This window comes from Vanacampus margaritifer, chromosome 3 (assembly GCF_051991255.1).
Source record: "Vanacampus margaritifer isolate UIUO_Vmar chromosome 3, RoL_Vmar_1.0, whole genome shotgun sequence".
NCBI classification, from domain to species: Eukaryota; Metazoa; Chordata; class Actinopteri; order Syngnathiformes; family Syngnathidae; genus Vanacampus; species Vanacampus margaritifer.
Window position 1 is genome coordinate 2922281 of NC_135434.1, and position 23082 is coordinate 2945362.

Genomic DNA, 23082 nt, shown 5'->3' on the forward strand with positions numbered 1-23082 from the left:
AAACCCACGCACGCCCTATTAAAAAGATCCGTTAGGATGACGACATCACCAATGGTGCCTCACAAATGGACTTTGCTTGACACTTGCCTTATTTGAGAGGCAATTCAATAGAATTAAATACACAGAATAAAATACGCTAACTAAGTATGACAAAAACTGCAGTGAAAAAAAAAAAAAAAAAAAAAAAAAAACACGATTTAATCCGCCGTACAATTTATGCAGTATTTAAACACTGAAAAGTGCCACACTTTGAGAATCACAAGCTGAAGCTACACAATAAGACAGCAAAGGTCACTCACGAATAGAGAAATAGATCTCAGGTTTATTAAGAACAACATTCATCATGAAAACTCATTAGAACAGAAATTATAAAACACTATTTACAACATTTTTGTCATTTGGGATTTGTCTTTATGTTAGCGGCAAGAACCGATTTTTTCTCCTTTTTTTTTTTTAGGTTCATTCCCTCCGTCGCTCGCTCCCAGATCAGTGTGGAAAAGGGGGCGCGCGCGCGCACACACACACACACACACACACACGCACACGCACACAAAACAGCGATCATTAACAGTGTTTTGAGGTACAAAAAACAAGAAAGTGAACTGATTGACAGGCACGCGGAATAAACTTAAAGCCCAGTCAGATTAAATGATCGATTGCATGCATGCGTCCAACAAAATACAAAATAAAATCAGAGTTCCCGAGAGGCTGAAGGCAACAAAAATGACCAGTGTCACTGAAAGCAGTTTCATTTTAAACAGTCCTTATTGTGACATTAAAAAAAAAAAGAAGAAAAAAAAAAAATGAAAAAAAAAAATCTAAAACTGTTGGCATCTTTTTTTGGTGGTTGGGGAAATACTGCTTTCCTTATTAAAGTGCATTCATGAATAAACACAAAAAAAGCTATAATTTCATATTCCCAAAACGAATGAGGAACAAAAATGAAAAAAAAAAAAAAAAAAAAGTATGATACAACTGTGACGCATCCAAACATCTTTTTTTTTTTTTTTTTTTAATTATACATAAAGAGCCTTATGTGTTTGGAATTACATGGCGGGCCGCCTTAAAATGCTCCCCCGAAGCCCAGAAATAGTGTCGAGTGACACTTGAGGAGGGATTACATGTCAAGGTCATACATTAATTAATTGGGATGTTTGTAGTAAATGTAAAATGTTTCCATAGTGACCTCAAGCGGGGATGTCAGGAGGCAGTGGGGGGACGTTGGGGCGACTCGCCAAAATCTTTGGCATTAACTATTCACGTAAGAACCACCAAGGTGAATGAACACAAGAGGTCGGCAACAGGCAGGTGGTACCGTCGTCATTTTGGGAGGCAACCCTAAAAATATGTATTTGCACACTTTCATGCAGATCCTCACCAAAATTGAACAGACTCCGACTTGGCCTGGGAGAATAAAGTCGTAATATTGCAAGCATTTTATGAAAACTAAATTTTGGCATTTTAAGAGAATAAAATGTATCATTTCACGAGAATACAATTTGTAATTAGATTTTATATGCATAAAATTTTACATAAATAAAATTGCTAATTTAACATGAATGAATTTTTTTAATTCACAATTACAGTTCAAAAAATTTTATTTAATATTACACCAAAAAGTGTAATTTTATAAGAGTTACCAGACTTAATTTAGAATATTAGAAGACTAAAGAGAGAAAAAAAAATGCCCAGGAAAAAAAGTCAAAACTTTTGGCAATGTTTTTTTTTTTTTCTTGCCATATTGTAATATTACGACTTTATTCCCAAATTTTCGAGCCATTTTCCTTCTGTTTTGGAACCAATAGAATCGCTCTTCCCAAGCCTCCGGAATTTAACGTACCATTAGTCGCGTTTAAAAACAACAACAAAAACGCTCACAGTAAACTCCCACAATGCCGTGCGAGCATACACAACCATGTTATGTTCACCTGTGTGGAAAAAAAAAGTAAAGTAGAGCAGCAGCCTTCTTCTGCCGTCAGTGTCTCAACGAGGAAAGCTATTATTCAGATTAGTATCATTTTTACAAATTACAGTTGAAAACTAACAAAAACAAACAAATGCTGCATTTAAAAAAAAAAAAAAAAAAAAAAAAAAAAAAAAAAAAAAAAAAAAAAAAAAAAAAAAAAAAAAGAGTGTGTGTGTTCCTTTAAGAGGCTCACTTGGTAATTTACAGTAAAATAAACAACGCCGGAGTGTGTCATGCTTTGAACGGTGCTACATGCTCCCCCCACGTATGATTAAACCCAATACAAAGCGCAAAAAACAACAACAACAACAATCATGAGGCAAAACAAACAAAATACATCCCCCTTTCCCCATTACATGTAAGAACAAATATACACGGAACTGTTTCAAAAGTACAGAGGATGATTAAGGCCACACTGGAAAATTTGTTCAAAAAAAAAAGTGGGCATTTTACAGGATGAGTTATATTAAGCCAAAACATCCTTCTTCTTCTTTTTTCTTCTTTAATTTAGGCATCATAATAATTTGACAAAATTTTTATTTTATGAGAATAGAGTATGATTTTTTTTTAAACAGAGAATAGTTTATTTATATAGAATTCTAACATTGTGACAGAAAAAATTTAACTTTTATCCAAATGTTATAATTCTACAAGAATAAAGTCTGAAGATTGTGATTAATTATTTGCTGACAGTTAAACTATTTTTTTTATATATATAAAAAAAAGAGGAACAAAGGTTTAATAAAAAACTTGACTTATTTTGAAAATTAAGTTCTAATATAAAGTTGAAATATTGTAAGAATAAAGCGGTAACATGGCGACAAAAAAATTCAACAAAATTGTATAAATAACCGAAACTAAAAAGTCTTGAGGCATGAGAAAAAAAGAAAAGTCGACATTTTGCGACAATTACGATTTTACAAGTATAGTCACACCTTGTGGAAAAAAAATCTAATTGTTTGTGAATTCATTTCTGAGGATTAAACTCCAATATTATTTTTGAAATATTGTGAGAATAGAGCAACCATAACGTTACGGAAACAAAATTGTAGCATTATACCAAAAATATGCCATTTTAAAGGCAAAAACCCCCCGACAAAAAACAACAACTTTATTCTAGTAAAAAAAATTATTAAATTTGAAATATTACAAGAACAAAGCTGGGAACTTGTGAGAAAAAGGTCGTAATAATCGCAAGAATTAAAAAAATATATTTACTTTGACAAAAATGTTGGAAGAAAAATCTTTCATTATATCTAGCCCCAAAAAATATTTGTGCGCAATTTGATTTTTTTGCAACTCTATCCTCAACGCATTACAAATGTTTCATATGGATTTTTCCACTTAAAAAGCTGCATGAAATACTATTTTTCGTGACTTTTGGTTGAAGGATTCCAAAAATTTGTCTTGTACTCATTACTCCTACAAAAAAAAAAATTCCCACCCCAAAAAAAAAAAAAATCAAACTTTATTTTCGCTATATTCAAATTTTCTGTATATCCCAAGTTAACTTTTTGCGCATGTTCCGTAAAATACATTTTCTAATATGAATATTTGTAAAATCATGCAAATCCATTTCCAGTAAAAGAACAACCTAAGATTATTATTATTTTTTTTTTTAAGCGTAATAGTCTCATTTTATACATATTGCGTTAAAAACTTTTCCTTATTACTTTTTGGGATGTGACACTAATGCTCCCCCCCCCCCCCCCCCACGGGCATAGAGGCAGATTAACTTCCTGTCTATTGGAACAGTAGCACTTGGTCGCCATCTTGTGGCATCTCCAAGCATTTACCATCAACTACATGTCGATTTTCGATATTAGTGGCAATTAAGCTCGGTCTCTATCACACCGTATTCAAAGTTTCTTTACCCCCCCCCCCCCCAGTGTGGCCCCAATCTTTCTCAGTACAAAATAAATTAAGTTCTCTTAAAGCGAAATGTCCCTATTTTTGGTTCCTGTGACACACACACCAACCCATTGAAACGCTACATTCATCATCGCGCTGATTGTCGCCATGGTGACACGCAGTCGCGCGTCCACCACTCAAACATTGAATCTCTCTACGGAATAAGGGTCGATTTGGATTTTTTTTTTTTTGTTTTTGCAGGGTGGCGGCGTGAGTCTCCCTGAGTCTCTTCGGCGGCGGCGTGCAAGCGTGCAGGGAAGGAAAAGGAGGAGGCGGCATCAGATACTGTTGTCCAGCTGCCCATTGTGGTTGGCGTCGTGAGGCGAGTTCCGCTGGTTGAGGAGCAGCAGGGTGGTCTCGTCGGGCCCGTTCTCCGTGGGGCCCACGGAGTCCAGCTCGGCCAGGGTGACGTCGGAGGCGTCGATCCCGGGAGCCGCCGGCGACTGGTGGACGCTCTCGGGCGACTGCGGCGTGCTGTCCAGACGCGACGCCATCAGTCCGTTCTGGTACTGCGAGCGCGTGATCTGGAAGAGTTTGGGAGTTCTTCGTGACCGTTTTGTTTTGATTTCCTCGGGGAAGACTTTTCGGACGGGGTTCGACGCACCTTGACGAACTGCAGGTCGGTGAGGGCCCGCACGTAGAAATCGGGCGTGTAGATGGTGCTGCAGTTGAGCTGGCTGCTGAGCTGAGTGTTGCTGCCGCTCACCGACAGCGACTCGGCCCGGTCGGTGCCGCTCAGCGACGACGTGCGGTTCAGGCCGCTGATGTGCGACGGTGAGCGGAACTCTGCCAATGCGACAGGTCGCCAATGCGTTAAATACAGATCGTGGACGCGCGCGGCTAAATAAGGACAAATGCATTTGGAGTCAAGTTACTGTGGCCAGAAAAAAAGAGAAAAAAACAACAACTAAAAGGGGTGTCAAAATTAGTGCATTAAATTTGAGTTAATTTAAAGTTCCTTTAATGCCACTAATTTTTTTTAAGGCGTGATTAATGACCGCCCCGTACTTGGAAAGCATGTACCCCCCCCCCCCCCCCCCCTGCACCTCACCACTGAACATTTACCAACCCAATGAGGGTTGGCTAAATAAATAAATAAATAGAATATTAAAAATATTTTTAAACTTATTATTTCAAGCCAAGGTTTGAAGTTAATGTTCAAGTCCTGGTTAGGGTTTCAAACAACGATTAAGGTTTCAAGTAAGGCTTTCAAGCCTAGATTAGTGTTTCAAAAACAAGGTTAAGGTTTGAAGTTCATATTTTAAACTGCCGTTTCAACCTTGGGTTAAGGTAAACAGGGTTTCAATTCCAAGTGTGGCTTAGGTTTGTGAATTAAGGTCTGAAGAAAATATGATGGTTTCAAGTTCAGGCTACGGTTTTAAAACAACATTTCAAGTAAGGTTAACAAAGCCTGACTTAAGGTTAAATTGGGGTTCAAAGCCAAGGCCAGGGTTTCAAACAACAGTTAAGGCATCAAGAAACAGTTCAGGATTACAAACAAGGATTTGGAGTCCGAGTTAAGGGGGTTCAATACACGTTTGAAGCCACGATGAAGTTTCAAACATTTCATCAGGTAAGACTTTCAAGTTTGGGGGTTTAAAAATAAACTTGAGATGAGCTTCCAGTCAAACAAGTCCCAAATCCTAAAAACAGGCCACTTAAGCCTGCCTAAGGTCATGTGATGACTCGAGTCGCCCTCTTCTGACACACGGACAAGAAAGTGCAAAAAGCGCATGACGACGTGCGAGACAAAAGAGCAGCTTGTGATGCAAACGATGCCGACAGCGCTCATGCGACTCAACAGCGGCCGACCGACGCACACGTCGACACAAACTGTTTTTATTGAACATATTTCAACTGATATGCAATCATTTGTACTTTTATTTATTAGGCTTTTTGATTCATATTCTATTAATTATCTATCTGTTTTCCTCCACTTAACTCTTTGACTGCCAGACGTTTTGAGAAAAGGGATGCCGTGGGTGCCAGCCGATTTAAGCATTTTGACTGATCTTTCAAGGTCCACAGAAAATAATGTGTTTGGACTATGGAAACACACGTACTACCAAATGAAAGATTGGACTCTCATCTTTCATCAGAAAAAAAAGTTTGTTTCTACCTTATTCCGTTTTTCAGTAATCAACAATAGAAAATGGTTAGTTTCACCTCTGTTTTGAAACAAACGTCTTTTAACGTCTTTGGCACTCCTCCCTAGGGTTTTACTAAACGTTATTTAACGTTTTTGGCAGTCAAAGAGTTAATGGTGAATCCATTTTTGTTTTATATCAATTTCTAAAAGTCAGATGGATTAAATAGTTATTTAAAAAATATAAATATATTTCCTTATATAACTAAAGTTTTTTTTTTTTTTTTTTTAAATCACACATGAATACACAAATATATAACAACAAAAGTTATAAAAAATAAAAATTGCCAAAGATGCACAGAAAACTACAAATTAAATAATTAATTTTGCAATGTACTTTGACGATTGCTTCAACCACATGACAAAGGTTGAGCAACACAGTTCACACTGCGGTTATATTGTCTAAAAGTCTTTTTCACATTTCAAACATTTGATCGCGCGAACATGAAGCCAAAAGGAAAACTTTCCAGCAGACGTTTCATCACACAATTAGTCACAAACAATCATCCATGTAGCCACCTTTTAATTAATATACAACGATGGCCTGGAGGCCTCCCCCAAAAATTCCTTTGCTTATTTTCTACCTCGCCTCAAACACAAGCAGGCACGCACACACACACACACACACACACACACACACACATACACACACTTTCATGACTAACCATCCAGTGGATCACACCAAAACTGTGTCATGCACAAACGGGCTCACACAAACACGCAAGCTATTACCAGTCAGCGTGAGTCGTCCAGCAGGAGGCCTCAGTGAGTCATAGGACACCGTTTTACCTACACACGGCAACTTCAACGTTAGCATGTTGTAGTTTGGTTCTCTTACGGGCAGTGAAGCTAAGCTAAGAGAAGATGAACTAAACTCAGCCTGGACTGTTAGCATTTGTGAGTTAGTGGTTAGCGCTTAGCTGTTTATGACTTATATTAATTAACCTACTCGCATCCAGGAGGGAACTTAAGGGGAAAGTCAAAATTTGCTGTCAAAAGGATTTATTCTGAATTATTTAAAATTTAGCACACAATTTTTATTTTCTTTAACCTAACTAAATAACGTATTTTGTAATCATTTTTAGGACTGACGCGGCCAATGAATAGCAAAACCCATGAAAAACCCAGGGCCCATTATAATTACAGTGAATAAAAAAAACGAAAAAATGTTTTTGAAACCCTCAAAATTCTTGAATAAGCTTGGATATAAAGTACCACCAATAAGCGTTTCCCCCCCTCCCCCAAATAATAATTTTTAAAAATATTGTAAAAAAATAATAATCTGCAAATAGGTGAATCACAATTACATTTTTTTTCCTCTTGTACTGCTTCTATTGAAATTCACCAAAAAATGATAATATAGAAATATTAAGAAATACTTGTGTTATTCAAATAACTAAATGATACATTTAAAATAACATATTTTGTATTATAAAAAAAACAAAAACATCTTGACCTGCTTAACATTTAAATCAAATATTAATAAAATATTACATTGAATATATAAACAAATAAAAAACAGGTATGAATTTAAATGTTAACACAAAACCTAATAAAAAAACTAAATCATACATTTAGCATTGCATATTATTATTATTCCCCTCAAAAATGAATGAATTGCTTGACATTTACATAAAATAATATTTTGAATAAAAGTTACAAAAATAGAACATCTAAATCACCCCCCCCCCTCCAAACCCACAATATTTTGAGCTTTTTGTAACACTAACACACAAATTATGATAATCTACATCAGGATTTTTTTTAAAATTTAATTTAATTTTTAAAGATTCTCTCATATAGGAGAAAGCTACTTTGGAATAGCTGTCCCGGAAAGGGAAAATCCTCATGAAAAGCTTCCTACTGGATGTCAAGTGCTCATCAAGTGAATATTGAGTGAGTTAGTGGGTTAAATACTTTGTATTATAATGTACTACAAACTAGAATCACAGGGGCTAAAAAAAAACAAAAAAACAATCAATGTTGGCTTTTTGTGAAGTAAGGACTGATGTTAGGAGTTTGAAGATGTAAAATGCTACGTTAGCTCCTCACGTTAGCCTTCTTTTCTTTCTTTCTTTTTTAAGAACACAGGTGACTTTGCTAGTTTCCTGTTATTTGTGTATGTTATCAAAAATCTTTTTTGTAAAAAAAGGGTTTTGATTCGTTCCATTACTATTACGTTAAGTTACCTTTTTTTTTTTTTAAGTAGTATTTCGTTCAGTTTGGCAACGTTGGTTTTATTTTGGTAGGTTTCCATTTCCTGTATTTGTCTCAATGCTGTTCGGTGAGAGGAGTGGCCAGCTACACAAGTATCCACTTTCTGTTTTCGTGTATTGAGCGACTTTTTGTAAACAAAAAAACTTTGAATTGGCTCTATTTTGGCCGCTGTTGTGGGCTTTAGGAGCAATGATTGTTACTGTAACACTGCTACGGTAGCTCCTGGTGCTAGCCACCACCTAGCTACATGCTTTTAAATGAAGGCTTTGCTGAATCTTTGCTCAACAATGTTGGTGTTATTTTAGTTGGTTTCTACTTCCTGTTTTGTCAGGAAAGAGTGGTGTATGAAGGCAGACTGCTACGTTAGCGACAAAAGCTAGCCGACAATAGCTAAAACTTGCTTCAGCAATGTGGGATTTATTCTCTTTACTTTCTACTTCCTGTTTTTGTTCCTATTGCCATCAGCTTGATATAACTCTCATCACTATTTTCTACCAGCCTTTTTTGTGAACATAGGACTTTGATTTGGATCTTGTTAGACATGTTAGACAAGAAAGAGCAGTGAGTAACAATGTAGACTGTTACGTTAGCTGCTAATGCTACTTTGAATAGTTATCAAGTACTTTCTAGGGTACACGTCCAGCCCAATCAAGAGCCAGTCTACTAATGTAAGGGCCATACTATCATAAATCCCCCCCCTCCCCTCGGTGTTAAAGAGACCCCGACATGCCGAAGGTTACCTGGCAACCGAGCAAACAGAGAAAACCTCTTAAAGGAGAGGAGGCGAGGACGGGGGGCGGCCACTGAGTGGAGAAAGTACAAAGGGTGATCGGGTGTATGTGTGTGTGTGTGTGTGGGGGACGCCATTACATCAACAGACAAACAAGGTGAGCACATGCAAAAAAGGTAAGGTGGGGTTGGGTCTCCTCTGAGGGTCTGTGAGCATATTGTGTGTGGTTAGGATATGGAAGAATGTCTCATACTTTGAAACCTGATGACCCTGCAGGAAGGAATGATGAGGGAGGAAGAGAAAATGTAGACGGAGAGAGAGAGAGAGAGAGAGAGAAGGGGCGGAGAGGGCATTCAATAAAGTTAAAGCGAGGTAACACTAAAGGCCGAGCCAAACATCAAATCACTAAAGAAATTATTATTTTAAAATAAAGTATTTTATTTATTACATTAATCAGTCTTTTTTTACTAAAATGTGTTAATTATATTTTGTTTATTTATCTCAAGAAATAATTGGTTAATTTATTCATTGCAAATAACGGACTAAAACATATTAAAAAAAGATTTTGCTATGGACAAACAAAACTGCCATAGATACATAAATAAATGAAATTAAAAACAAATATAAAAAGTATAATTCAAAAATTAAATACAAAAAGTAATAAAAATGGAACAACAAAATATATACACATAAATAAATAAAAATAATACATTAATAAAAAACAAGAAAAAAAATACAAATACAAAAACAAAAATAAGCGTAGAAATAAATAAAAAATATAAATATATATAATCAATAAAAAAAGAAGCTCTCCTCTTGTATTTATTTATTTCATGCTGCAGACATGTCAGCATGGCATACGCAAGGAAATGTTATTTAAAATGAGGAGGTGGTCCTAAAGTGTGTCTTTGGTTGAACTATAATAATTGAATGGACATGTTGAGACAGGATGGATAAAGACGTTTTGACCTCTGCCCGAATCTGAGCAAGAAGTTGACCAATTGGATTTGAAGCAGCCCATTTTTATGGCGAATTCCAGGGTGGTTACTTGGACAAGCTCCTACTAGGGAACTGGTACAAATGGGGAACGAGAGGGGTGGGTCGGGATGGGGGTTTGTGTCTGGCGCTACTCACCCAGCATGGGAGCGCTCAGCGCCATGATGCCATAGTAGGAGAAGGGTCCAGTTTCAAATTTCATGTTCTCGTTACCCGCCTCCACCTCTACTCGGCCCTGATAAAGACAGAAAAACAGATCCTTTATTACATAAAATGGTCTTGGCTGATTATGTGATTTCAATTTTGGAATGTATCACCCGCATATATACACTAGCGTTCAAGTTTTTGATGTAATGGATCAAAAAAGTGAGTTCATGTAGTTACAGAGTTTGGCCAGCAGGGATCAGCATAAAAATATATAACATTCAAGTAGGTCAAAGGAAAAAAGTGACAGCGGTTGTAGTGACGGAGTTTGACCAACAGGAGTCAGTGCAGTCAAAACTACACAAGTTGACATGCGACGTCTGAGTCATATGACCAAATTCTATTTGAGGGGTGAGGGGTGAGGGGGGCTGATCGGTTGTTGATGATGGAAGCTAAGGAGGCCTCCGGCTTGTTTGTCTGCACAGTCCAGCCCAACGGGTCGGCTGGAATGTGCGAAATGCAGCAACAACAACAGGACACTTGCACACGTGGGACCTTAGAGGTGCACATTACATATGGTGTAAATATGGTACATTAGCAGCAGCGCACAAACCTGGTTCAACAGGGATGTCCTTTAAGATGCACACATGCATTAGAGGTGCACAGACCTTCAAATAGGATGCATTTATTGTAAACATGTTACAATAACGGCACACCTGCCACACACTGTTGGCTGACTGCCCCCACCTGACCCTGATGCAAGCGGATCGTAACATTCCTTGCGCATCTGGGTCTTTATATGGCTCGCCCACTTGTTGCCTGGCGTGCTCATCATTGTACCATTCCCAATTTGAACTGACAATCATTATCATTCCATCCACCAGGGAATGTATGAACCATGTGACAAGGTGGAATATTTGGCCTGGGGGGAGGGGGGGGTGTCCCATAAACTCTCGCATCACCCCCTACCCGAGCCTCAACGGCATGCAGGGCCACAACTTTTTTTTTCTGTGGGTGGCCAAAGTTCAAAAGCAGTGTTCAATGACTCACCAGAAAAGTGAGTCATGTGACCATCCATCACGGACTACAATTCGTGTGTGTGTGTGTGTGTGCGTGAGTGTGTATGGGAGTTGCTAACCTGTGCTTTGTGACTAGCTCACGTACTCTACCATTTGTTCACATGTGACAAGAAAACGGCAGCTAAGCATTTAGCAGTAGCAGTCTATATCATCGCCAACAACAGACTCAAACGTATATAAAAACTGGATCGTTCGGTCACAAGTGACAAGCATTTGGCAGCTAAACGGCAAGCTAAAGTCTTCTGTTGAAAAAAATGTTGGTCAATAGCGACTCCTGCTGAGAATCTACGGAAGAGGATTCTGACTTTATTCTCAGAATTATGACTTTCAAGCCAGAATTCTCACTTTATCCTCAGAATTAAGAATTCTCACTTTAAAGTGAGAATTCTCACTTAATAGTCCAAATTCTGAGATTAAAGTGAGAATTTTAAAGCCAGATTTCTGAGAATAAAGTCAGAATCCTGCCAGCCTTTTTTCCCCCCCTTCACTGGCCTTAATCCTCAAAAACAGTAGAAACAGAATATGACAGCTTTAACTTCACACAGCATAAAACATAGAAAACTTTGCTTAATGTTGACAATTCTGACAAGACTAATGACTGGGAAAATATGGTGCAAGCAGTGAACGTCTTATATGAATCACACTGGACACATCACTCACTACAGGAAAAATGCACACAAACAGAAATATTCCCCACAGATGTTTCTAAATAAGCAAAGTGAGGTTGCCTCTTTTGTTGATGCAACAAACATGTGCAGATTCGCAATTTAGGACAGTAAACCCAACGTGACAGCCACCGTCAACATTAGTCACAAGAAAGGCTGAGAATCCACCACATGACAAAAAGAGGTGCGCAAACTGGGACCCGATCTTTTAAGGGGCCGGTTAAGTTAAATCGGACTATATATAGCCTTTTTCTAACACGTTTATTTTTTACACATAAGCCAAAGATACTGACATTAATGAAGTGTAACAAACATTGACCTCAGCAAGGATGATATGAAAATATTCTCATAATTCAAATTCAATAATTGTAAATATAAATTAAAAAGATTCTGAATGGTCTTTAAGTGCAATAAGTCAGGTCTTTCACAAAAGTAAGAAAATACTTTTAAATTCATGTGAACAGAAAATTTCAAGAAAACAGTAAGATACAAAATAAAATGGAATTTAAAATGACATTTTCTTATAAATTTATGGGAAAGTGAGAGATTAAATAATTGATTCATGTTTTTATGAACTGATATCAGGCGTGAAAAAGCAAATTTTTCTGTCTCAATCATTCTATTTTTTTTTTTTTTAACTCAGTCCTACTACTTTATTCATTCCATTTGTAATCGGCTGATTAATCCATTATCACAATTTTATTCTGCCAAATATCCAAATTTGACATCAGCCTAAAAAAATCCATATTGGTCAGGTCCTAGCACAAACCATTACATGTGGCACACAGACATTTCTGTATGTATAATAGATGCACACAAACCATCAAATATGGTGTAAATATGGCGCATCAGAGGAGCACAAAGTCGTTAAATATAGTTATACATGGTATAGTAATGGGGCACAAACCATGAAATATGATTAAAATAGTTATTAAGAGGCACGTGGACCATTAGATGTGATTAAATACGGTGTACATATAGGTGGGTTTCATGTGACGTCACCACAAGCGGCCAGAGTAATTTGCCCATATGGAAAAGCTGCGAAAATGCCGGAGTTTTGTGCCGTTTACGGCTGTACCAACCGGTCTAATTGAGAAAAAAAAATAAAAGCTACTTTCGCGTCCCGAAAGTAGTAACCCATAAAGGCGAGAATAAAAATAAATAAATGACCAAAAGAAGACGGCAGACTTGGATTAAAAACCTTCATCTGAAATCCGGAGGAGCGGAGTCGGACACCGGTCGTATATGCAGTGATCACTTTGTGAAAGGTAAGGTTATAGTAATGAAACTACTTACAGAGCTGAATAAAACTCTCAACAGGCCGGTGGGATATTACTGGAAACATAGCTCACCGTGATATTACTATGTGGAATTTGTACTATAGCTCGTGTCCATGCTAGGTGGCTGTGTCTCTTGTTTTTTTAGTAATGCTAGCTACATTAGCTTGAGGTCCTTCTTCCAGGAAGGCCACAGCATACTGATGGAAATATATACTTATACTTAAGCATTGGTTCATTCACAAGACGTAGAGACATGACTGATGAGTCTCTGTTTGACCGTTTAAGTCGTTTAAGACCAGTCGTAACAGTTAGCCAGCTAGCTTGTAGCCTGACACCAGTGGTACGTTTGTGTACATTTGAGTTGAAAAGAGAATGATTCAGAATCACATTGACTCACCCGAGCAAAAACAAGACGGCAGTCATTTACTGCTTCTTTTGATCAGAGTTCATTGACCCAACCACACACGAAGTGGTTGTTAAGCCTCCAGGCTTTTATGCGCCTCCATTTGGCAGTATGATGTCTGGAGGACAAGGTCATTCATGATGTCGATTGCCTCCACACCAGGCAAATCCGACACGAATTCGGAAAAATCTCTTTTCCTCAGAGTGTAAGGATCATATCCGACATATTTTACTATTTTTTAGAGCGTATCGGCTATGACCAGGCTTACCCAACGCTTATAGTCACTTTCCATCATTTTCAATGGGCGTTCCCTACTTCCTGAACCCCAGTTGAATTTTGCGCGCCGCCGGAATCACAAGATTGCAACCCTCCTTTTAGCACATTGAATGTGCAGGCAAATATGAAAATGTTACATTGAAGGCCCACAGACCACTACATATGTCAACTTGGCACATACGAGGCACACAACAGACCCTTAAGACATGAAGTAGGCATGTTGTACCTGCAGTATGAGTATGAAGAAGTCGACAGATTTGCCCCTCTGGTAGACGTAGTGATGCGGTGAGCGCTTGTCGCTCTCGTTGAACTTGATCTCCTGGATGACGTCGGGGTGGCGCAGGATTCGCAGCAGCACCTTGTCAGATATCTGAGTCGGGTTGAACAGGGCCACCTCTGCGCACAGACACGCAGCGTGAAAGTGGGGTTAGCTGCTGTTTTGGTTAGCAACAAAAGGTATCTACTGAGATCATGACATTTTCGACTATGGGGTGTCTATTCGATGGAGACGTTCATTTGTTTTAAGTGGACAACGCTGAATGATTAGCCACTGAACAATTCCAGGTACTGCTGTTTTGGTTAGCAACAGAGTTGACTCCAATTCCTCAGTGTCTGTACATTAGTTGTCTAATTTTGGAAACGTAAGACTTTCTTACACTGACTGTGATTGGTCTGCCACACAGGCCACATGACACCGTCATATTACACAATGGTTAACTTATCACATGCAATGCAAACACGACTGAGGGGAGCGGAATGAGATTGCGACAAGGGCATCTCGGACCGCACCCACGCCGCAAACAAAGAAACGGCCGGCCCTGCAAACACAATTGTGAGGGAATCCATCACCACGTAAGGCAAACATGCGTTTGTCGTAACGGCTTTACAAAGTGGACACACAAAATAGCACTCTGGAAAGCGCAGCTATGATGCAACATGAGAGGATATGAGAAGTCGACAGCAGTTACACACAGCACTGAACAGAAGGAGGTGGCATATGAGAGAGCAACTGAGTTCACGCCAGCATGTTTGCACAGATGCCTTATTGCTCTGTTAATTAACATGCATTGTCCGAACGAACCCAGTAATTCTCAATGACTTTTTGTTACACCCCCCCCCCCAGGAAGAAGAAAATATTTAACGCACTCCCCCACAACTCTCCGCCATTACTTTAAATTATATAACTTTTTATAAAATTGTTGTAAATATATTTTACGGAAGATGATTAGGGCCAGTGAAGACTCACTTTAAAGTGAGAATGCTGATTTTATTTTCAGAATTCTCACTTTAATCTCAGAATTCTAATTTTAAAGTGAGAATTGTGACTTTAATCTCAAGTGACAATTCTGACTTTATTCTCAGCATTTTCACTTTAATCTCAGAATTCTGATTTAAATCAGCATTTTCACTTTTAAAGTCATAATTCTGAGATTAAAGTCATAATTCTGAGATTAAAGTCAGAATCCTGCCAACCTTTTTTTTCCCTCTTCACTGGCCCTAATCGACTTCCGTATATCTCTGCAGTGCTGGAGCGCCGCTGCCACCTACTGTAGTGGAAGTGCAATGACACTTTATTCAAGTAGGGGGAAAAAGAAGAAGACAAAAAGCGTTCCCTGGGGCCACACACTATTTGAGGATTGTCCTAACCCCACCCCACCCCCTCCCCCAAAAATTGCATATAAAATATAATAATAATAATAAAAAACATGGGTCTATTTTTCAAAAGAGAACAGTTAGGAGATGTAAATCTAATACAGTGATACTTTTTTGTACATCATTATGATGGCACCAAACTTACTATTTCAATATTTCTCACCTGTAGCCAGGAAGCGGTGCGCTGCCAGCAGCAACTGAGGAGAGATCTTCACCTTGGACTCGCTCTCATGCTTGAAGGCTGAGAAGTCCCTCTTGTTCTTGTTGGGCGCCACCTTCTTCCTGTTTCGGTTGTCAGCTGCGTCAACAAACGAGACCGCGAAGTTAGCCACTGGTTAAATCTTACGATGTTGATAACATGAATCGGCCACTCACTGTACTGGTCCGACTCGTCCAGAATCTCCGACTTGATGATCTCCTCAATCACGTCCTCCAGCGTGACCAGGCCCAGCACCTCATAGAAGGGGTCACCCTCGCCCTCGTTGTTCACCTTCTGCACGATGGCCAGGTGGGACTTGCCTAATGCAGGCATACAAAAAGTAACTTTTTGTGAACGCAATACTTTGTTTTGGATTTTCTGCGACTTTTTTTTTCGTCAAAAGAACGATCAAAACGATGTGTGTTTTAGTGTTAGCTTAGCATGCTAGCTGGCTGCGACGCACTTGTCATTTGATATGAAAAGGTAGTGTAGGTATCCGTGTTTAATGTTTTACATTCATCCATGTTTTTATTTGCAACACAAACAAACAAAAACATTTTACCACCTGATCCAGGCCTCGAATAGAAGCCTTGGCGGAGGCGTTTGCTCTTCAAATGAATTATTCATGTGAAATAAAGAACTTATCAAAGAAGCTTTCCTGTAAAACGCACAAACTGGGCATCCATCAATCGACAATCGATACGAGTTCCTACCACGTGACTAATGTCTAACAATAAAGCAATCAGGCACGGTTAATGTGTACAAGCCATCTTTACATACAGACTTTGACCGACGCACACAACTGAACAATTATTTACTTATGCACACATTTTACACACACACACACACACACACACACAATTAGGCAACGTTCACACTGCAGGGTATAACTCAAATTACACATACAATTCAGATTTTTTTAAATTTCATTTTAAATGCGATTATTTTATGTAGGGATGTGCGAGTACCGATACCGTATCGTTTTGGGCCGATACCCGGCCTCATTTCAATGTAGCAGTACTTGCTAGGGCCCGACCCATTAATCTAATTAATGTTACCCTTGTTATGGTGTTTGTGCTGCTAGTACAGGTACATAAAAATACATAGTGGATTTGCGTTTGTTGTTGTAGCCTCTTATTAATCAGCCACTGAACAGGCACGCTCCCCCCCCACCCCCCCACCCCCGCAAACCCACTGGGTTGCCGGTCTGCGAAAGTTGTGGACTTGTATTAACCATTCAATGGTGAAAAAAAAAGAAAAAAAAAAGGTTGGAGACCACTGATGTAGACCACTAGCCTTCCGCCATAGGCCTGCCACTTTTGTGATCAAAAGTCCTTGTGGATCGCTGTCCAGACGGAAATAGAGGCAACGTGTAATCCAAAAGGAACTCGCTGTGTGTGTGTGTGTATTTGTTGAGTCAATACTGTATTTCAAAAATGGCAGAGAGCCCCGGGGAACAAACTCTTACCCCAGATGACTGGAGAGTCACTTGAGCTTACGTATACACACAAACGTACAAATTAACACAGTTACACAAATATACGGACACACACACGACACACACACACATACTCACACGACATACACACGCAGACAGACAAAGATGCTCTCCAAGAACAGGCCTGGCGTTGTGAGCATGTGTCAGCTGAGTACACAAAGTCAAAGTCACCCTCCTGCTGCTGATGCAGCCACCGTTTGCGCCGGCTCACTTTCTGGCAGGAAGCGACAAGGTTTGTCGCCAAACAAGAGCCGCAGCACGCCTCTGGCATTCCACACACACACACACACACCAGTTCCGTATTCAAGCAAAGTTGTTCTTAAGGGAGAACCTCTAATGATACAGGTGGATGCATTCATACCTACAAATTTCACAAGCTCTACTCCAAATGTAATCAAATTCTAGGAATGTGTACACACAGTTGCAAAAAAAAAAAAAAAAAGCGAAAATTTGTGATTCATTGACAGCCCTGAAAAAGGTTTATAATCACATGATGCTTCAACTTCATATTCGTTTCTCCTCCCTCAGATGAGTTAACATGTATAAACTACTCCCTCCTGACATGACACAGCCTGTGTAGTCATTCTTATTTATTACACACGCAAACTAACTGGATATGTGCTGTGGCTATCTGGCTAATGCTAATGTAAATGGTGTGCTGCGCTGTGGTCATGCTAGCTGGCAGAAGCTAACGCAGACAGTGTATACTGGTTTATGTTATGTGAAAGTGTGTGGGGGGGGGGGCAATGTAGCTCAGCTAATGCTAATAGGCCTATGCTTTTTAGCATCATGCTAGTCACATTAGCATCCGCTTGGTTATCTTATAGTAGTATTGAATTGAACTGCTCATGTTTGTACCGCTCACTCTTTCCTACATCACCATAGGTTCCATTTCCCGTTTATCATTGCACATTTCTTTCTCTATGATCATTTTATCACCCATTAGCCAAGTTGTACTGAGCAACCAGCACTGAGAAAGCTGTATATGACTTTCTGCAATGTTCCTTTGAAGACAGGGAAACATAAAAGCACACTTTGCGTGGCGTTCCCGTCTTTTCCTCCTTCACATGAGGCTAATTAGTGGTTTAGCACGTGGATACATTCTCTCCCCTGATAGTCAGCGCACACAAAGGTGCGACACGCCTGCTTTACAAAAAAAACCTAGAGTTGAGTTTCAGGTGTGCCAGTATGAGGTCATCAGTTCAGAGTTGGCTCACAGCATGTAGAAAAAGAAAAAAGGAAAAAAAAAGACCCTTTAAAGCGTTTTTTTTTTTTTTAAGACTGCCGCAGAGGTCAGTGGCTACGATTAGCATCAAGTTGCTAAGAGATTAGATGTCAGCGTGCACGTGCGTGTTGGTGTCAAGGTACAAAGGTGACAGAGGACAAGCTGTCAGGACTCTTGACAAAGTGAGCGGTCGGGAAATGATTGAAGAAAAGAACAACAAAAAAGCCCCGCCAAAGACACACATTCGACTTGTGTTATTTGAATAACGCAGGCACACAAAATATATATGGCGATATTATTAGGAGGGCTAATAAAGCCTGATTACATGACTGAATCAATCAGTTAATTAATGAATTTAAATGTAAAAATGATGTTGAATTGTCCATTAATAGCATATCATTTCATGTTAATTGTTTATTTCGGTTTAATTTTTCATAATCATTTTCATTAGATATTTTTTCAAAAATTAACTCAATTGAATTATTTATTTTTATGCCATTATATGCATTCATTTAATGTATTCACTCATTTTCAATACTTCAAGTAATTGATTTATGATATAATTTTTTAATACTTATTTATTAGTATTTTCATTTATTTAGTTTGAATTTTTTTTATGGAATTTAAAGTATTTAATGACTCATTATTTAATTTAAAGACAATTCATTTTATAATAAAATTGTATTTATTTAACGTAAGTTCATTTTTTTATGATTTAATGTTATTTTTAATTTTGTTGCATTTTTAAAGACGCTTAATGTATTCACTAATTTTCAATACTTCAAGTAATTGATTTATGATATAATTTTTTTGTACTTATTTATTAGTATTTTCATTTATTTAGTGTGAATATTTTTTTATGGAATTTAAAGTATTTAATGACTCATTATTTAATTTAAAGAAAATTCATTTTATAATAAAATTGTATTTATTTAACGCAAGTTCATTTTTTATGATTTAATGTTATTTTTAATTTTGTTGCATTTTTAAAGACCATTTTAGTTAGTCATGGAAAAATGATTCAATAGAATTTTCATTTATATAACGTAATGGCATTTATCGCATTGGTAATGACGTTTTTGTTTCCTAACGCTCAAATACGCCTCAACTTTCCGAGTCAAGCGGCTGAGAGAGATCATGTGACAGCCTGTTGACTCTCGCCTCAAAAGGCTTCACTCGCCTTTGTGTGTGTTTTCACAATGACACCCGCTGACTTTGAGGCGCTTTAATAACCACCACAAGCTGTTTCTGGACTTAAATTACACCTTTAAACCTTTTTCCATAAAGACCTGTGGGATCGAAAAAACAACGTAGCCGCAAAGGGTGACCACCATCTGCTTGGAGACCACCAAAAGTGATCATGTCAGCAAAATTTGGCCCCATGGGAAGTCATGGAAATACAATTAAATTAATCTACTCTGAGGTCAAACTGACTCATATTTATAATAACTTTATTTTGTCCTGGGCAACGTGGCCTTAAAATAAAATTGCCAATTTATTTCATGAAATTCCGATTTCTTATTTTACGCTCTTCACATGAAAATAAGCAAACAACATGGATGTTATTCAAAATAACCTTGACTAAGTTTTTTCTCTCCTCTTTTTCTAGCCCCCCCCAAATTCTCTAGTAATGATCAGTTGAACATTGATTCATTTCTCCAAAAACACCGGCTACTATACCAAAAAGCGGAGAAAATGATCTTTTTGTGAAACACGTCAAGCAGATCAGCGACGTTGACGTTTTGATACTCATTGAACTCAAGACTCGAATGGCATCATTTTGATTGCTCACTTTTGGCATCCGTATCGTTACTGGATGACCTTCAATTCGCCGGTTGCATCGCTAGGGCTTCCGCGTCTCCCGCTGCTACTTCCTACCGGCGCCATTAAGTTTTCATAACGACTAATAGCGGGACGCCGCCATCTCAAAAAGGTCACCTGGCAGTTCTGAACTCCTGAGCAGACGCCTTTGCGTTGGACGCCGTCGCCGCGGTAACGGATGCCGAGCAACAGAGCGCGGAACGTGAGACTGGCAGGGCTACCTGTCAATCACGCAGCAGATGAGCGGACTGACCGTTTTGACAGGCAAGTAAGAATTTTCAGCGACGAGGACGTCCCTTCGTATGGAGGACCAAAACTGACCAAATTAAAAATAAATAAATGACTAACTAACCAAATAAATAAATAAATAAATGACTAAAAGTAAAAAAAAAAAAAACGGATACAAAAAATATCATTCAAAAATTAAACCCCAAAAATTAAATATTAATGGTAATAAAAACAACAATATAAATATATCCCATAATAAATAAATAAATAAAAAACGAGATTCAAAATATAAAAATAAATGTTAAAATAAATACAAGAATAAACATATAAATGGAATAGAAATCCATAAATAAAAATGCTCTGCTCTCACATTTATTTATTTCATGCTGCAGATGCTCTGACAGGTCGAAATGTTATTCTAATGAGGGGGCGGGTCCTAAGTATTGTCTTGGGTTTGACTCCATGTTTGCAAATTGCCTGTCATTAGTCGACTGAGCAGCAAACAAGGAAGTCTCGCCGGATTGCATTGGAGAGCTCCAGCAATGGACGACTATCTTGTCCACTGTCACCTCGACTTGTTGTCGAGCAACTCAAGTCGCAAGTTGTGACGTGCTTAGGCCCGCCTCCTCATTTGAATAAAATTACGACCTGACAGAGCGTATGCAGCATGAGATAAATAAATGTGAGAGCACAGCGTTTTTATTTATTGATTTATATTTAATTCTAGTTAGATGTTTATTTTTATATAAATTTTTTTAATCTCGCTTTTTATTTTTTTTGGGCCATTTTTATATTTCGTTGTTTTTATTTCCATTTATGTATATTTTTTAATATATATATTATATTTTTTAATATTTTTTTAGATCCGCTTTTATTTTAATTTTTAGTCATTTATTTATTTTTAGTTTTGGTCCTCCATACCTTTGATGTAATACAAAACTACATTTTGCTTCTTTTTTTTTTTTTAAATCTCATTGTTCCCATAGAGCAGATGGAACACATGCCTGTACCTATGAGCATATGCACTGGATAGAAAAAGTCTACACACCCCTGTTCAACTACTTTGAGTTTGGTCGGCTAGAAATACATCAATGGTAATTCAACCATTTCAATTGGGAAAATTGATTTGACAAACAAGTGTTTTGACTTCAAAGCATGGTCGCGCAATGAATTAAACTCACAACTCAAGGACGCCAACACCACTGCGACTTCTTTGTTTGTATTTCATGTGTATGGAGTCAATCTCTCCCGCCACGCCAGCCCGAGATGCACCGCAGAGCTTTTTGTTGGCCCGCCGCCACTTCACACTCAACAACAACAGCAGCAGCAGCAGCAGCAGTAGAAATCACTGTGACACATAACAGGAAGAGACTCCTCTGAACCACCAACGTCGCCACAGCCCACACTTTTAAGGGAGACCCGAGACAAGATGTCCGACAGGGAGGGCAAAGAGGAAGAGCACGTCTGAGCAGAGAAGTCAAAGGAGGAAGCCTCGTTACAAGTGGAGAACAAGCCTCGATTTGTTTGTGTGCGTGCGTGTATTAGTAGATTTTCTAGGTATCGGTACTTGAGTATTTTTGTGACGACTTTTTACTTATACTCCCTATACTTGTAAACATGTATCTGGACTTTTTTGCAAAAATAGTCTCGTGTGGATGATAGCACAACTTGATAAATAAAATTAGACAGGTTAAGGTAACAAGTTCAACATTTGATATTTTGATTTGATTAGCCATGTTGTGGTGTTCAATTTTTTTGAAAAAACAAGTGCAGGTGAGGCCTATTTTCAGAGGTGGCAAATCCAGGTCCAGAAAGTAAAAAAAAAAAAAACTTGCCACAGTTTAGCTTTAGCCGCTGATGATACCTAGCTAGCTCCCTAAATGGTGAACAAGCACCATGAGAGCTAGCTAGCTAGCTAGCACCTGGGGCTAAAGCAGAGGCGGCAAATCCAGGTCCAGAAAGTCAAAACCCTGCCTCAGTTTGGCTTTAGTCCAGAGGTGCTAGCTAGCTCCCATGGTGCTTGTTCACCATTTAGGGAGCTAGCTAGTAGCATCACTTTATGGCCAAAGTGTTACAAAGGGCAGCTTTAAGTACACCTCGATCTGTATGATTTTTTTAACCTTTACTTATGTCATGTACATAAATTGAATCAGTACTACTTTCCCCAAAAATATTGGTACTTCACGTACAGTGTGAGTTAGAGCTGCCAAAATGAATCGTTTAATCAACAAGTAATCGATTATCAAGTCAACTGACAACTATTTTTATTATCAAGTAATCGTTTGGAGCCATTTTTTTATTTAAAATTGTCCAAATCCTCTGATTTCAGCATGTCAACAGCAATTGTTGACTGGTTATCTTCTGTGTTTAATCAAAATAAGACAATTATAAACATCTGTTTTTACGTTGGAAAACAACAACTGAACCGGTAACATAGTACAACATCAATCCCCCTTTTTTGTTTTATCATTACACGAATACGAAGTACGAAATAAACACCACATCACTGGTTAATAAAAAGTAATCAGGGGGAAAATACTTTTGTAATGCACTTTAATGCCAAATTGAAATGAATCGGATTAGTCGATTAAATAATCGATAGATTAAGCAATTCTAAAACTATTGGATAGTGACAGCACTAGTGC

At 38.3% G+C, this 23082-nt stretch overlaps 1 protein-coding gene across 3 annotated transcripts in view; it reads right to left on the reverse strand.

Annotated features, from left to right (window-relative positions):
- Nucleotides 1-23082, reverse strand: part of LOC144049148 (metal transporter CNNM4-like) — a 28706-nt gene that overhangs the window by 1247 nt on the left and 4377 nt on the right. Inside the window, exons 3-8 of one of the 3 annotated variants that reach the window (XM_077561811.1) lie at nt 15842-15985; nt 15630-15764; nt 14040-14209; nt 10105-10201; nt 4482-4663; nt 303-4401 (exon numbers count right to left, since the gene is read on the reverse strand). In XM_077561811.1, the coding sequence (XP_077417937.1) occupies nt 4156-4401; nt 4482-4663; nt 10105-10201; nt 14040-14209; nt 15630-15764; nt 15842-15985 (974 nt within the window). In that variant the 3' untranslated portion in view covers nt 303-4155. Of the gene's footprint in view, nt 1-302; nt 4402-4481; nt 4664-7741; nt 9241-10104; nt 10202-14039; nt 14210-15629; nt 15765-15841; nt 15986-23082 lie in introns of those variants that run through there. The other 2 variants (XM_077561812.1, XM_077561813.1) reach the window with 2 other exon arrangements.